We start from the raw sequence: 17,708 nt of genomic DNA, 5'->3' as shown, positions 1-17,708 counted from the left end.
AAAGACTGTTCAACCAGAGAGGGGTGGAAGGGGCACTATCAAGAGACACGTTAACAGCATATTTAACATTGATACCAAAGGAGGGAAAGGACCCAGCGAACTGCGGCAGCTATAGGCCTATTTCACTCCTAAATACGGATTTAAAAATTTATACAAAAATCCTAGAAACCAGATTGGCAAAGGTAATGGCAAAAATAATACATCTTGACCAGGTGGGATTCATGGCATCGAGAGAAGCCAGAGACAGTACCACTAGAGTTCTAAATTTAATACATATAGCTACCAAATCGGGTACCCCGTGTGTTATACTGAGCACCGACGCAGAAAAGGCTTTTGACAGAGTCGAGTGGGCCTTTATGCAGTCAGTGCTCAGACACATAGGAGTGGGGGAAGTGATGCGAGAAAGAATAGCTAGAGTATACTCTAATCCAACAGCAAGGGTAAAGGCAAATGGGACGTTATCAGAACCTTTCAGTATTAAAAATGGTACAAGGCAGGGGTGCCCATTGTCCCCCCTGCTCTTTGCATTAATATTAGAACCATTCCTGAATAAGATTCGATTAAACCTGGATATAAAAGGCATCAGGGTAGGGAAAGAACAATACAAGACTGCAGCATATGCGGACGATTTATTGTTCACATTAACAGAACCAGAAATTTCTATACCGGTACTTTTGGAAGAATTCAAACAATATGGTGAACTATCAAATTTCAAAATAAACTATGGGAAGTCTGAAGCGCTAGGTATAGGAATAACAGACGTAAAAAAAGCTAGATTAAAGAGCAATTTCAAATTCGCATGGGTAGATAAGGCTGTAAAATATCTAGGAACTCGTATAACTGCAGATCTGGCCCAGTTATATGAACTAAATTTAATACCCCTGATGGAAGAAACAAAAAAAAACATTGGAGCAATGGAGAGGGGGACTTCAATCTTGGTTTGGTAGAGCAAATTTAATAAAAATGAACATCCTACCAAAATATCTATATATAATGAGGGCTCTCCCAATTAAAATACCAAATAATTTCTTCAAAATAATGAATGGATTGTTTGGTAGATATATATGGGCTGGTAAAAAACCACGCATAGCCCGTAACAGTCTGACATTACCAAAAAATATGGGGGGGTTAGCAGTGCCTGACCTACACAGATATTACCACGCTATTCATTAGAATCGCATATTAGATTGGTGGCAGCAGGTAGATTCAAAAAGATGGGTTCAATTAGAGCAAGCGCAGACATCAGTAACATTAAAAATAGCAATCTGGTGTTATAAGACACTTCCTAAAACCCTGAGGACACATCCCTTAATAGGAAATACACTAAAAATAGGTTACCAGCAGTCCCTGAGACAAGGTCTTACCACAGCAGAATCCCCACTGTATCCGATTTTGGGGAATCCAGAGTTTGTACCTGGATTAAACATTCAACATTTTAAAAAAATAAGGGAAACAGGACAAGATGATGTTAAATCATACATAAATCAGCGGAGGTGGCCTCCTATATCCAAGTTAATAGAGAAGGAAGGACCATATGGTCTTTGCCTATGGGAAGCTATGCAACTCCGACATTTTTTTGAATCTCTACCAGCCCCGGAAAAATTTGAGAGGCCCTTAACATCTTTTGAAAAGCTATGTGAGAAAACAGGAGGAATAGAAAGATCCTTATCTTTCCTATATAAAACGTTGAATACACCGGTAAATCAACCAAGATTAGGATGGCTAGAAAAATGGAAACAAGAACTAAACATAGAAATAACAGAGATACAAAGACAGAGAATGTTTAGGGCAATATTCAGACCAACAAAATGTACTAAAATTCAAGAAATAAATTACAAGATTCTAACTAGGTGGTATAATACACCAGACAAGTTACATAAATGGTACACGCAGGAATCGGACAGGTGCTGGAGGTGTGAAGAAGGAGAAGGTACATTGTTTCACATATTTTGGACCTGCCCGGAGATAAAAAAATATTTGATAGAGATAGGACAAATAGTACATAAAGTAACAGGGTATAAAATTGAGGAAGATGCGGCTTTTTGTCTATTGCATATATCGGAGTGGCCAGTAGGGAAATATGAAAAAACAGTTTTGCCTCACATGATGAACGCTGCAAGAGCGTGTATACCTTTATTTTGGAAAAAAAGACAAGCTCCGGCTGTATTTGATTGGGTTAGAAAGCTAGAATATATCAATAAAATGGAAGATCTAGTGCTTTCGGCACAACATAAACAGGACCAATATAAAATGGTATGGAGAAATTGGAACCTGTTTATGAGCTCAGAGGAGGGGAGGCAAATGTTAAGGTCTCCACCTCAGAATGAGGAAATTATATGCTAGACTTGGAGGAGAGGGGAAGGGGGGAGTTCCTATATTTTTTTTTTTTCTTCTTTACTTTTCTCCCCGGTTTCTGTGTTGATGGGGAACGATAGCGGAGTATGTTGGAGGGGAAGAATGGGGAGTGTTAGGAATGAGAGGGGTGGGAGGGGAGGGGGGAAGGGGGTTTTAGGGGAAAAGGAGGAAAAGGGAAGATGTGGTGAAGAAGATAAGGGGATTATAGATGAATTTAGGACCTAAGTAATAATTGAGATAAGAATATTAGGAAGGAAGGTAAGGATAAAATGAATAGGAGCAAAAAGGAGACTTGCTAACTTGATATTGCCTTGCCCCAGGGATAATATTGGTTAAGTGATAGTAAATGTCTAGATTGGAATTTACAGAGGAGTAGAATAGTCCTCTGAGACAAGAAAAGCCTAAAGTATATGATGATCTGTTAGAGAATCAACCTTGTTATTTGTAATATAATGTATATGTAATGATTTTCCTTGAAAACAAAATAAAGAGATAAATAAAAAAAAAAAAATTAAATTGCCCCTAGTATGTATATGTATGAATGTAATTTAGGGACCCTAAATTGTAAGCTCTTCAAGTGCAGGGACTTATGTGAATGTACGGTATACAGTATATGTAAAGCGCTGCATGAACTGATGGTGCTAAATAAGTACCAATAATAAATAAAAATAAATGAACTGCCTGTGAACGTGTGATCAAGCTCTAAGTTAAGTGGCTATAAATGGTATGGTATGCTCCTAACACTCACTAGAACTGAACTTGTGTATGCAGCGAAAAACATTTTCAACATTACAAAACAAGTCCAATTTTAACTAATTACTAATAGCTACACAAGAATCTTTGTTTCATTCTCAACTCTTCATTGCAAAAAGGACTATTGAAAGCTGATTGGGCAACAAAAAATATTCTGTTTAGCACATTTTAATGCATAAGCCGCTTACTACTAGACAACAATAGCAGAATCGGTGATGCATAAGGCTTGTACACTTTCCATCCTTGACAAATCTGCCAAAGTTTTTTTGTTTTTTGCATATCACCCCTATCACAAGAGCTATCATTCTGAACTGAAAAAGTTAGTTCACTGGCACTGTGGAGTAAAGCTGGCCATACATTGATGGAAATTTGGCCATTCTCTACTGATTAGTGTATAGGCTCTCCACTTGACAGAAACCGATATTTTATTTGACTTCTGTCAAATAGACATGGGTTGAAAGACCCCCGGTTCGGTTTGCGGCAGAACTTTCAAACATCGCAAAAGTTCAGAACCGAATAACGAACCCCATTCAAGTCTATGTGACCGAACTGGAAAAAGCAAAAGTTCCCTTTTTGAAGTCTTATTTTGCAAGTAATTGGGCATACAATGGTTATGGGGTCCAGGTACTACCCTGGGGGACATGTATCAATGAAAATAAAGTTTGTAAAAAACATAATTTTTAAATGAGCCGTGATTTACTGATGCTTAAAATTAAACCATAAAAATTATAAAAATAACAATAAAAATGAAAAATTCCTTTAAATATAGTGCCTGGGGGGGGTCTCCCTTAGTCTACCTGTAAAGTGACATATCTGTACCGTGTAAAGAACCTGCTCCAGAACTCCAGAAATATTGACATTTATAAGTTTCCCTCCAAACTTTATTTATTTTGTAGGCAACAGCTTGGGAAGCTAGTCTGTATGATGAGGCTACAATTTAGTGCACTTGGAACTAGATTTTAGATGATTTGAGATGGGAGTTTGGATAGAAGTAAAAGGTGTGGGAAAATTGGGCTTTGGGTGTTGGTGGAGCCTTTAAACCGTAACTCTATAGAGGTACTATTGATAATTCAAGTAATGCCTTTGCATCATCAAGGAGCAAGTGGCTGACGCTGTGTTCAACTAACTCAGCTGACTCCTCCATGCATGATGCTGGGGCTATGGCAGGAGTAGCTGTGGAGAAGGAGGCAAAATAAACCACAATATACTGCGTTAAACGTGCACTAATGCATTGCAATATACTGTGTCAAACGTGCCCCAACGCACTGAAATATACTGCATTAAACTTGCACTAACGCACTGGAATATACTGCAGTAAATTTGCACCAACAAACTGAAATATATTACCATAAAAATGCACCAGCACCCTAAAATTGACTGCAGTAAATGAGAAATAATGCACTGCAGTATACTGTAAACGGTAAACCTGCACACTAACTCGCTAGTAGCAATATAAAGAGCTCTGTTCTATCTCTCGCCACGCCAAAATCACCCTTCAAATGGCCGGTATAAGAATATTTTTACAGTGTGGGGTGGTATTAAAAATAAATGAGCCATAATTATATAGAGTCATCATAACAGAGTCCAATCATGGCTCTGATATGCTATGTGCCCTGTTTGGGAAAAACTTTTATTGCTTCAGCCAATCAGGGCTTCCAATGCACTGTGTGGCGGTGCATGCATTGTGGTAGTGGGCACAGTGGGCCGAACAAAGGGTCGAGCAGCCTGACAATTGGGATGTTCGCCAAACTGATCTGACCACTGATCAGAGAATTCTGTTAACAGCAGTTTTTTTTTTCTTAAATAGCTAACCATGTGTGGCCAGGTTGCCATTCCCAGTCGTGTCTCTTAAGCAAACTCTGCTTCTGTATCAATGAATATTTAAGTCTTGTTACATGATGAAAACCTCATACTAGCATGCCCTTAATATAAATGATACCTATTATTTTGTCGTGTGAGCAGCATTTGTCCTCACATCTGACATTCTTAATGTGGTCAAATATGATCTCTGCATTAATGAATACTTTGAATAAAAGCTTGCTAGGCAAGCAAGCGCTTTCATTTCACTTGAGCTGCTCATTACTGACCCAGGATGTGGTGAGGAAATGATTAATGTAATTTAAACTAGACGGAAATATGAAAACAGTAGCATATTGTAGCATAATTAATTTTGACATTAAGGAATAAGTCTAATTTCCAGTAGCTGTTCAGCAGAATAGAAATGGCAGGCTGTCTACCAATACAAAAAATCTTTACCGGTGCTGCCTTCTCACATTTATGGTTGCTCTATTCAGAGTGGACATATTAGTGTTATGTTATAAAGCCTAAATAAAATTTTTTTTAAAAAATGATCTGTATGTTATGGAGAATTAGTGTCACAAGTAAAAAATATATATATGTTAGAATAATAAATAAAAACTACTGTAAGTGTATAAGAGATTGACAAAACAATGATTTACAAAAATGTATAGGACTAGGACCTCCTAAGACCTCCTTCTTGCCTGTTCCATCACCCCCTCCTTCCTAGTTCGCCTCCAGGATGTCTTCAAAACCTCTCCGATCATCTGGAACTCTGTACACTAAACTGTCTGGCTATTTCCTACCCTGTCAGGGATAAAACACGGGGAAAATGTGCATGCAATGCAGAGATGTACTGCATTTTTGTCTAAACTCTATATCTATGATCAGCAATCTCTGTATACATTTTAAATCTCTGTATACATTTTATTCCTCAACTCTAATATATTTTCAGGAATTTATACAGATGATTATTGCCTACAGTATAAAATGTTAATAGGTTAATCCAGCATATCTTTTGTGCTCCAAAAAAAGGTATAACACTGTCAAAAAAAGGTACCGACCAGACTTGTATAAAGTACTCGAAATTTCTACTTGAGTAAAAGTACAAGTGCTAGATCAAAAAATTACTTGAGTAGAAGTGGAAGTGCTCGCAGAAAAAGTTACTTAAGTAGAAGTACTAAAGTATTCAACATTTTTTTTACTTAAGTATTGCAAGTAGTTTTTTCAAAAAATTTGCTACTTAAGTACTAAAAGTAAAAAGTACCAGTAGTTTTGAAAAAAAATTTCTACTCAAGTACTGAAAGTAGAAGTACAAGTACTGTGTTATGTAGTTATTAAAGAAAGAAGTCAAAAGTATGAACATCATATTGTTGTTATTATTTCAAATGATTTATTCAAATGATTAACCTGTGTTTGTTAGTAGTTTCTTGATGCACTTTAAGCGCTGTAGCACCATTTATTTGTTTGTTTCATATTTTCTTTTTATTGGAAAGATTTGGTATAGCAGCTTTTATTATACACAGCCTTTATTTTCGTATGCGCTGATTTACAAATGACATTATACACATTTTTTTGAGCTTTATGCAACCTGCCATCTACTGTTCTGGCAGTGGTAATTTTTTTAAAAGTAACGAGTAACTATGCAGCACAAAAAAAAAATACTTGAGTAGAAGTATCGAAATCATCGAAAAAATGTAGTGAAGTAAAAGTAGAAGTAGGAGAAAAAAATTCTACTCTAGGAAAGTACAGATACCGCATTTCGGTACTTAAGTACAGTACTTAAGTAGTTCTACTTCGTTACTATACATCTCTGGTACCGACACTATAGACATAGATAACTGCCGGCTGGATTTTGCATGCACATGTAGCGCTGCTCAAACATAAGTGTTCAGACACAGAGGGCTGCATTTGACCTGCTTTACCTGCAATATAAATGTATCTCCAATAGAAAGCCCCATGCCAAACAAGCCTCAGGACTGTCATTCCTGCACTACCATAAAAATAATCTGCTAACCTGTTCTCATGTACACAATGCTCTATGCCTTCCTTCTGCTTGGAGGACCATTGCATGTGTATGAAACACCCTCCTAGGTAGGTGCTAGGATAAGGGATGATCGAACGGTTCAGGTCGACCATCAGTTCGACCCGAACATTGACTGTTCGAAATTCGGCCGAATTCCGAACTTTTTGCGGAAAAAGTTCGGAATTCGGCAACCAGACCCGACCAAAATGCAATGGGACAGGAACTGGGCTTTAAAAGCCCGTGATTGGACCAGAACCATCAGTAAAAGCCAATTGAGGGGGCAGGAGGATGCTAGGAATGTGATTGGAGTGACTAGGGGGTCCAGAGGCCAATCAGTAGTGAATACGTCCCCCAGTATATAACATAGCCCCGCCAAATCTCTAGCACTGTAATACAGGGGCTGTGGAAGAGAGTGGAAGCAGTTCTGTTACTCCTGCTTCAAAAGTGTCATTTAGCAATTATTAGTGTGAGGAAAGGGATATCTAGTGTAGTTAGGGTACTATTTTCCACTATAGTTAGATTAAATAATCTAGCTTCTGTAGGGAAAGTGTTAAGTGTCAGGGTGACTGTAGTGTAGTGTAGGGTGAACTGGCTCTGACTGCTATGGTAGGGTGACCAAACTCTTCCATGTCAGGGTGACCGCCATAGAAAAAAGATAATTTGTCTTAGAATTGCAGTAGAGCAGGGATAGGGCTCCTCTCCTTGTATGCCAGGGTGACCGAATTCATCCATGTCAGGGTGACCGCTATAGAAAAAAGATAGTTTGTCTTAGAATTGCAGTAGAGCAGGGATGGGGCTCTGCTACTTTCACACCTGGCCGTTTTTGTTGCAGCCGTTTATTGGGCTTTTTTGTGGACATCTTTGGAGGCAGGCATGACATCTGAACTTCTGTGTAGGGGTATATATACACACACACATATATGTATTTATACACACATATAGGTGTGAAAGTAGCAGAACCCTATGCCTGCGCTAATTAAATTATTTGCAGGCATAGGGTTCCATTCCTATCACACCTGTATGTGTGTATGTGTATAAATACTGTACATATATATGTGTGTGTGTGTGTGTATATATACCCCTATACAGAAGTTCAGATGTTATGCCTGCCTCCAAAGACGCCCAAAAAATGCCCAAAAAAACGCCTGCAACAAAAACGCCCAGGTGTGAAAATAGCAGAGCCATATCCCTGCTCTACTGCAATTCTAAGACAAACAATCTTCTTTTTCTGGTTCTGGACATGCTACAGAGCTGAAACTTCACAGGTACACTTTTTAGACCCCCCCCCCCCCCCCCAGACACTAAATCCAAAGAAATCTCATTTTTTTTTTCAATAATTTTTTCAATAATTGGCTCTCTATCAAAAACGACAATTTTTAAGAACTTTTTTTTGTGTGATTAATAATTCCTGGGGCATGACCCAGAACCCTAGGCACTTTTTAGGGGCATTTATTGGGTTTCAGGGCTTCAAAATTGTGTTTTTTGATTACCGAAGTTCGGGTCCCATTGATTTCAATGGGGTTCTGGAATCCGAACCTGAACTTTCGGGAAGTTCGGGGGTTCTGGTCGAACCGAACTTTTCAAAAGTTCGATCATCCCTAGCTAGGATTAGGTAAATTTAGTTTTGACTCATTGTATGCAGTAAATTTGCATTTCATTGTTAGGCAAATCTAGTTTTGGTTTACTGTAATCAGCGAGGCTTTGTTGATTGTTCTGGTCTGTTCTGTGTTTCAGAGGCTGCAGGATTGACTGCTTCCCCTGGTTGGTTCAGAAATGATCTGGAAGTTAGTGGGCAGAAGGAGTCTAATCAGCAGTTTTGTATTGATACAGCCCTGAATAATCCCTAGGGAGAAGTGCCCAGATGCTGACTGGGAGCCTTTATAAATACTTTGCGACTGAGAGCAGCATTGTCCTTTTCCCCGAGAAAGAGATTGCAGCCTATGTGCATGCAGTTACCTAGAGGCCAACTTTCCTGAGAGTTTTTGAAGCTGACTGAGGGTCTGTCATCTGAGGAACTACTCTGGTTGCAAGGAGTAAAAGTGTCTTGAGGATATTGGAAGAAGGCAACCAATTTTCCTAGGACACTTGTGAGTACAGACTTCTAAGAGAGAGATCTTAGAGACCATGTGCTGTTGCCACCCCTCTTGCGATAGAGTCAACATTTTTAGAGGAGACATTGTGTCCAGTGTTCTGAAAAGCTCAGTCTTTTTATTTCTTCTTAGTGAAAGCACTTTGCTAACACTGTCCAAAGAGGAAGATTTAAGTGGTTGTAAAGGCTCATGTTTTTTTTACCTTCATGCATTCTATGCATAATGGTAAAAATCCTTCTATGTGCAGCAGCCCCCCCCCCCCCCAGCCCCTCTAATACTTACCCGAGCTCCATCTCAATCTAGCGCAGTGCTTTGGAGCAGTGGATCTCCTGGGTCTCTTCCTCCTCATTGGCTAAGACAGCAGCAGGAGCCATTGGCTCCTGCTACTATCAATCACAGTCAGTGAACCGAGGAGAGAGAAGGGCAGGGTCGAGCCGTGCTCTGTGTGTGAAAGCACACACAGAACACCAGTTCAGGAGTGAGCCTGCTTGGGTCCCCTTATATCAAGCTGCTTGCTCTAGAAGCATTTGACAGGAGGCAGGGGCCAGGAGCGGCAGCGGGGGACCCAAGAAGAGGAGAATTGGGGCTGCTCTGTCCAAAACCACTGCACAGAGTAAGTAAGTATGACATGATTGTTTATTTAAAAAACAAAAAAATCATCCTTTAATATCACAGTATCTCACAAAAGTGAGTACACCCATCAAATTTTTGTAAATATTTTATTATATTTTTTTATGTGACAACACTGAAGATATAATACTTTGCTACAATGTAAAGTAGTGGGTGTACAGCTTGTATACATTTGCTGTCCCCTCAAAATAACTCAACACACAGCCATTATTGTCTAAACCACTGGCAACAAAAGTGAGTACACCCCTAAGTGGAGATGTCCAAATTGGGCCCAATTAGCCATTTTCCCTCCCCGGGATCATGTGTCTCGTTAGAGGCACAAGGTCTGTGAATGGGGAGCAGGTGTGTTAAATTTGGTTTTATCGCTCTCATTTTCTCATACTGGTCACTGGAAGTTCAACATGGAACCTCATGGCAAAGAACTCTTTGAGGATATGAAAAAAATAATTGTTGCTCTACAGTACATAAAGATGGCCTAGGCTATAAGAAGATTGCCATGAAGACCATGAAGCTGAGCTGCAGCACAGTGGCCAAGACCATACAGCAGTTTAACAGAACAGGCCTCGCCATGGTCAACCAAAGAAGTTGAGTGCATGTCCTCAGGTTCATATCCAGAGGTTGTCTTTGGGAAATAGATGTATGAGTGCTGCCAGCATTGCTGCAGTGATTGAAGGGGTGGGGGGTCAGTCTGTCAGTGTTCAGACCATACGCCGCACACTGCACCAAATTGATCTGTATGGCTGTCGTCCCAGAAGGAAGCCTCTTCTAAAGATGATGCACAAGAAAGCCCGCAAACAGCTTGCTGAAGACAAGCAGACTAAGGACATGGATTACCGAAACCATGTTCTGTGGTCTGATGAGACCAAGATAAACTTATTTGGTTCAGATGGTGTCAAGTGTGTGTGGCAGCAACCAGGTGAGGAGTGCAAAGACAAGTGTGTCTTCCCTACAGTCAAGCATGGTGGTGGGAATGTCATGGTCTGCGGGTGGATGAGTGCTTTCAGCACTGGGGAGCTACAGTTCATTGAGGAAACCATGAATGCCAACATGTACTGTGACATACTGAAGCAGAGCATGATCCCCTCCCTTCGGAGACTGGGCTACAGGGCAGAAATCCAACATGATAACGACCCCAATCACACATCCAAGATGACCACTGCCTTGCTAAAGAAGCTGAGGGTAAAGGTGATGGACTGGCCAAGCATGTCTCCAGGCCTAAACCCTTGGAAGAGCACTCCAGTGGCAATCTGTGAAGCTCTGGTGAACTCCATGCTCAAGAGGGTTAAGGCAGTTCTGGAAAATAATGGTGGCCACACAATATTGACACTTAGGGCCCAATTAGGACATTTCCACTTTGGAGGGTACTCACTTTTGTTGCCAGCGGTTAAGACATTAATGGCTGTGTGTTGAGTTATTTTGAGGGGACAGCAAATTTACACTGTTATACAAGCTGTACCTTCACTACTTCACAATGTAGCAAAGTGTCATTTCTTAAGTGTTGTCACATGAAAAGTTATAATAAAATATTTACAAAAATGTGAGGGGTGTGCTCACTTTTGTGAGATATTGTATGTTAATCTCCTCAAGTTGCTACTTTGAAGCTCAGTCCATTGTTTACTTGTGCAAGGACTTAGATCAGTTTTTCAAGAGAAAATTTAGTGTCCTCAAATCATTACTAAGAGTTACTGGAGTATCCCACCATGACCCACTACCTATCCAAGTTATTATTAAAGCATCAGACAAGCATACCCCTAAATTGGTTAATGAGCTTGAGGAGTGACTTGAACTGTGTGCATGACTGCAAGGAATCTACTGAGAAAAGGATCCTGGTAATCTGCATAATGGCTCCTACGGGTGTAGTGCTACATGTAAATACTTCTGCACTTGTAAGTGATTGCTAACAACTGAAGTTGTTTATAGCATCAAACACCAATGACGTGTAAAAACCAAAGCAATATCATAAAGATTAGCACACCTCAAAAGACCCATAAGCCCATGGATTGTTCTTTACCACTGCCAAGCAACTATAGACCCCTAAGAAGTACAAAGTCTTAAACATATATGAATAAACTAGTGTCATTTTTACTACTGACTAGTAAACAATAATGCCATTTGGCCAGGTTCCGTCAGACGAGCATGTTGGAAAACCAGCAGCGACCAGCTCCTGATCAGCGCTCTCAGCCAATGGCCAGAAAATTACTGATCCAAAATCATCCAAAATCACTAAGCCTACAATAAAAGCCAAGAAATTTTAGTGAAAGCAATAACTTGACGAAAGAACATGTTCTGCATCTAAATAAAGCACTGTCCACAGGTGAAGAATTGAGTACAAATATTTTAGTCTCAGGTCATTCTTGTGGTCAAACTCAAAATTCCAAACATAAGGTAAATGCAGTTATTTTGAGGACGGTATCCTGTCTACATAATGTAACATTTGCAACATTAACTGTATAGATTAGAAAATCTTATTCATCACTTTCATATATATCAACTTTTAGTTTTAATTTGTTTAGTCTTTACCTTCTGGTGTTCAACATTTTCCAATTCTTTTTTTAAAGTTAAATATTTTGTTGTGATTCCTACAAAATAAATGCAGTATACTTTTTGTAATTTTATTCTTTATATTTTCTTCAGGTGTCAGAAGAGGCTCTTCATTCTAAAATGGAAGAACAAGATGGGACTGATGAGGACGTGGAGCCATATTTAGTAAGAAGGCTTTCATGTAGGACTATTCATCTACCTCCTTTGGCTTTTAGATTGGCAGAACAAGCTGAATGGGACAGAAAAGGAGATTCTGAAAGTCCACAACGGCCAACTTCACTTGCACTGAGGATACCGCCATTGATCGCAATTACATCTGCAGACACCACAAGGTAGTGCGTGGTTTTTTAAATGTTTGATAAACTGCTTCTGTTTTCAATGAAAGCATTGGCTTTGTTTTGGACACTGCTTTGTGCTACATTGAGTGCTGCTCCCTTTCCATGCATTCACATTATAGACTGGGAGTAGCAATTCCAGGTATATTCTGCTATTTTACCTTCTGGTTAAAAAATAATGTTATAGCTTTTCCAGTTTTATGAGTACAATACATCCAAAAGTGTTACAGTAGTCCTCCAAGAGATAGTAAATAATAACTGATGCTGCTAACAGGGTTTTGCTGGATATCTAATGCTGTGTATGGCTTTTATAAAATCTAGGAAATATTCTTTTAATAGCATATTTGGCATTGTGCTTGGTCTATGATGTCATCTGTATGTGAGTTTTCTATTCCAGATTGAAAACTGCTGGTTTTAATATGTAAGACTAAAATAAATATGTAAGCACCAAGATGGAGGGAGTTGATATGGGTGGTGTATATGGGTAGGAATATGTGTGTATTCATCACATCAACCCCCACCCGGGTTCACTTTTCTGTCAGCACCCACCTCTTCCCTTACTACTCCACCCTCCTTCCTGAATATACCCCCATCCCAACCACACTCACACCTGCTCTACCATTTAGCCAGCAACACTGCTCTGTTTACTACCAGCACATCCGCATGCCCCCCTCACACCACTGCACTTCTTGCTGACGCCCACCCTCACCACTGTGCCTGACCCGCCAACACCCCTACAATTGCACATGCAAGCTAGACCCCCACTATGAACATTGCCCCCTATCCCACTACCCTGTTCTCCAACATGCCTGTCTTGGAAAAGGGCCATTTTTGCCACTAAATATTATATATTTACACACACACCCAGACACATAAATATATAGTGAGAGTAACACTGGGATGCAAGTGGAAGAGTTTTACTCTCAGATTTTGGTTGGAATTCCAAGGAGAACCAATTCAGTTGTGAAAGTTTATTTTCTCAATTTGGGCTCCCTGAGAAGTTGACCCAATTAAGTTTAACTATGCTACTGCTGTGTTTATTCTTTATAATAAAAACTATTGACTTTACATAATGTCCCTCAAACCTTGGGGAGAAAACAGGCTTTTCTGGCCTATTGAGAGGGACTATGAGGTGGCATACTTGCAAGTACAACGCTACACAAATTTAATTTCCTTGTTAGAGAGGCACATGAACTATGTAGTAAGTACCAAAGAGGTTTGGATGCTGGTTGCAGGCAGTTTGAAGCCTACAAACCTACAATATATAAATATATACATATGTATATGTATAAGACATTGACAACTCCGGCATCTTTGTTTGGTTGTTTTATTGTATTTTTAGGGGATGGGAGAAGGGAATGAGTGGGATACTCCTTTGGCTCGATTATGTACAATTTCGGGACTTTATAGCAAAAATGCCCGTTAGCGCTGTCTTGACGCCAGCCGGCGCTAGCCAACGCTTACTGGCGCATTAAACACACTGTATCTCTGAAAGCTGTGCTGGAACTCCGACTTAAGTCCAAAAGATCCAGGATTGTGGAATACTGACCGGGCTGTCGACTTACTCCCAGTCGACTTACCGGGCTGTGCGACTGGGAGTGTTGTGCGACTGACCGGGCTGTGAGATTGTGAGTGTTGTGCGACTGACCGGGCTGTGAGATTGTGAGTGTTGTGCAACTGAGTGTCAAGCGAGTGTAGCGGAGTACCAGAGGGTGAGAAGGTAGTGTTAGGAAGCCAGGAAATAGCCACATAGGATAGACTTAAATCGCTGAATCCCCATTAGATTAGATTAGTAGGTACAATGCCCGGCGGGTGTGGAGATGCGACTCGGTGTACATCTTGTGATATGTATGCGTTCCTCGGTCATGCGATCAAGGGCGAATACAAATACGCAAAATGTAAGCACGTTGCTTCCCTGGAAGCTCAGGTCCTGAATCTAGGGAAGCAGCTGGCAACACTGAGACGAATGTCCATACCGGAGGAGAGCCAGGATCGTACCAGTCAGGTGCAGACAGGGGTCTGCACAGAGGTGGGCGGAGTATTGGAGGTGCAGGCATCAGAGCAGAGTAGAGGGGTGACAGTTAGGAGGGGTAGAATGGGACAAGGCAAGGAGGCTGATCCTGGGCTGGAGCACCCCAATAGATACGCCCCATTGTGTGATGTTGGGGAAACCAGTCAGGGACCAGCATTGCTGGAGCAGAGTGACGCCCCTAGCTGCCAGGGGAAGAACTCCTCCAGTGAGGCCGGGAGATAGGGAAAGGAAAGACAGGTGCTGGTGGTAGGGGACTCAATTATTAGAAGGACAGACAGTGTAATCTGTGACAAAGACCGTGTGCGCCGAACAGTCTGTTGTTTGCCGGGCGCTCGGGTTCAGCACATCGCGGATCGGGTGAACAGATTATTGGGTGGGCTGGGGAAGACCTAGCTGTCATGGTACACAAGGGTACCAATGACATAGGCAGAGGAAGATGGAGAGTCCTAAACGATTTCAGGGACTTAGGCGCTAAGTTGAGGACTAGGACCTCCAAGGTAGTATTTTCCGAAATATTACCTGTACCTCGAGCCACACCAGAGAGGCAGCGGGAGATTAGGGAAGTTAACGAGTGGCTGAGGAGCTGGTGTAGTAAGGAGGGTTTCGGGTTCCTGGAGAACTGGGCCGACTTCTCAGTCGGCCACCGGCTCTTTGGTAGGGACGGATTGCACCTAAATGGGGAGGGTGCAGCCGTACTGGGTGAGAGGATGGCCACAAAGTTAGAGGGGCTTTTAAACTAGGTGACGGGGGGGAGGGTACAGATGTAGAATTAGCCAGTGGAAAGCAAGTTTCAGAGGGCAGAAATGGGGGCATTAGCGGTAGGGTGTTCGGAGCTCCTATACCCAGGGTGGGTATGGGGAAAAATCAAGAGAGCAGCCTAATAACAACAAATGAGGATATATATAACCGATCAAAATTAAGAGGTTTGTATACCAATGCCAGAAGCCTGGCCAACAAGATGGGAGAGCTGGAGCTGCTGATCTTTCAGGAGGACTTAGATTTTGTGGGGATAACTGAGACTTGGTTTGACAGCTCTCATGACTGGATGGCGAACCATTCAGGGGTATTCCCTTTATCGCAGGGATAGAGAAGGTAAAAAAGGGGGAGGGGTATGTCTGTATATTAAGAACAGTATACAGGTAAATATGAGGGATGATATTAATAATGGAGCTATGGATGAGGCAGAATCCCTATGGGTAGAGCTTCAAAGGGAAGGCACGGTGGGGAAGGTAATATTGGGCGTATGCTATAGGCCCCCCAACCAGAGGGAGGAGGGTGAGGTGGACCTCATGTTACAGGTAGGATTGGCAGCAAGGATGGGAAATGTCATTATAATGGGGGACTTTAATTATCCAGATATAGACTGGACAGAAGGAACCGCGCACTCAGCCAAGGCTAGGCAGTTCCTAAATGTTTTGCAGGACAATTTCATGGGTCAGATGGTAAATGCACCGACAAGAAACAATGCGGTACTTGACCTACTGATTACCAACAATACAGACCTGCTCACGGATATAGAAATACGGGACAACTTAGGAAACAGTGACCATAGGTCAATTGGTTTCAGTATTAATTACAGTAATAGGAAACACAAGGGTAATATAAGGACACTGAATTTCAAAAGAGCCAATTTCCCTAAACTGCGCTCGCTGCTAGAAAATATCAAATGGGATAGAACCCTGGGAACAAAGAACACAGAGGAAAAATGGGAGTGCTTCAAGAGCATACTTAACAGGGGGATTGGCCAGTGCATTCCAAAGGGAAATAAATTTAAAAGAGCAAAACTAAACCCTGGGTGGCTAAACTCCAACATAAATATATTAGTGCTAAAGAAAAGGCCTTCAAAAAATGCAAGACTGAGGGGTCATTGGCAGCATTTAAGCATTACAAAGAGTGCAATAAGAAATGTAAAGATGAAATCAGGGCGGCTAAAATAGAACACGAGAGACATATAGCGGAGGAGAGTAAAAAGAACCCCAAGAAGTTCTTTAAGTATATAAACAGTAGGAAAGCGAGGCCAGAACACATTGGCCCCATAAAAGATGATAAAGGAAATATGGCCACTGAGGACAGAGAAAAGGCGGAAGTGTTAAATAATTTCTTCTCTTCAGTCTTCTCAAAAGAATCGGGGGGCTACACGAACCTTGCTTGTAAGGCCGAACTAAATAATACACCCCAGGAAGTGCCGCCATGGCTAACAGAAGATAGACTTAGAGCTAAACTAGAGAAACTTAACATAAATAAATCCCCGGGACCGGACGGCTTGCACCCGAGGGTTCTTAATGAGCTCAGCCAGGTGATTGCCAGACCATTATTCTTGATCTTTAAGGATAGTTTACAGTATGGTGCCAGCTGATTGGAAAAAAGCCAACGTGGTACCAATATTTAAAAAGGGGCCGAGATATATCCCGGGTAACTATAGGCCAGTCAGCCTAACATCAGTAGTCTGCAAAATTTTGGAGGGGATGTTAAGGGACCACATACAAGATGTTAGTAATGAAAACGGTATTATAAGTAGGAATCAGCATGGATTCATGAAAAATCGTTCGTGCCAAACCAATCTATTAACCTTCTACGATGAAGTGAGCTGCCACCTAGATAAAGGAAAGCCTGTGGATGTGGTGTATCTGGACTTTGCAAAGGCCTTTGACACCGTTCCCCACAAACGCTTACTGTACAAACTAAGGAAGGTAGGTATGGACCATAAGGTGAGTACCTGGATAGAGAACTGGCTCCAGGGGAGAGTACAGAGGGTGGTGATTAATGGGGAGTACTCGGATTGGGCGGGTGTGGAAAGTGGGGTCCCCCAGGGTTCTGTCCTGGGACCAATCCTGTTTAATTTATTCATAAATGATCTAGAGGAGGGGATATCTAGTACAATCTCAGTATTTGCAGATGATACTAAACTGGGCTTGCCAATATCTTCTATGCAGGATGTGGAAACCTTGCAAGCGGACCTGAACAAAATAGCGGGGTGGGCAACTACATGGCAGATGAGATTTAATGTTGAAAAATGTAAAGTAATGCACTTGGGGGCCAGAAACCAGAAAGCAAGCTACTCACTAGGGGGGGAACCTCTGGGTGAGTCTAGGATGGAAAAGGACTTGGGGGTACTGGTAGACAACAAGCTTGGCAGTGGCATGCAATGC

General features: G+C 41.3%; 1 protein-coding gene across 2 annotated transcripts in view; it reads left to right on the top strand.

Annotated features, from left to right (window-relative positions):
• The window catches only part of PDE4D (phosphodiesterase 4D), a gene marked incomplete at its 5' end in the record, with an annotated part of 2,078,604 nt that overhangs the window by 642,954 nt on the left and 1,417,942 nt on the right, over window positions 1–17,708 (top strand). For both annotated transcript variants that reach the window (XM_082255262.1, XM_082255263.1), the window contains one exon: window positions 12,286–12,524. In XM_082255262.1, the coding sequence (XP_082111388.1) occupies window positions 12,286–12,524 (239 nt within the window). The remainder of the gene's footprint in view (window positions 1–12,285; window positions 12,525–17,708) is intronic.

Source organism: Pelophylax lessonae (genome assembly GCF_965119305.1).
Source record: "Pelophylax lessonae genome assembly, chromosome: 1".
NCBI lineage: Eukaryota > Metazoa > Chordata > Amphibia > Anura > Ranidae > Pelophylax > Pelophylax lessonae.
Note: the sequence above shows the minus strand (reverse complement) of the source record. Positions and strands in the feature narration are given on the sequence as shown.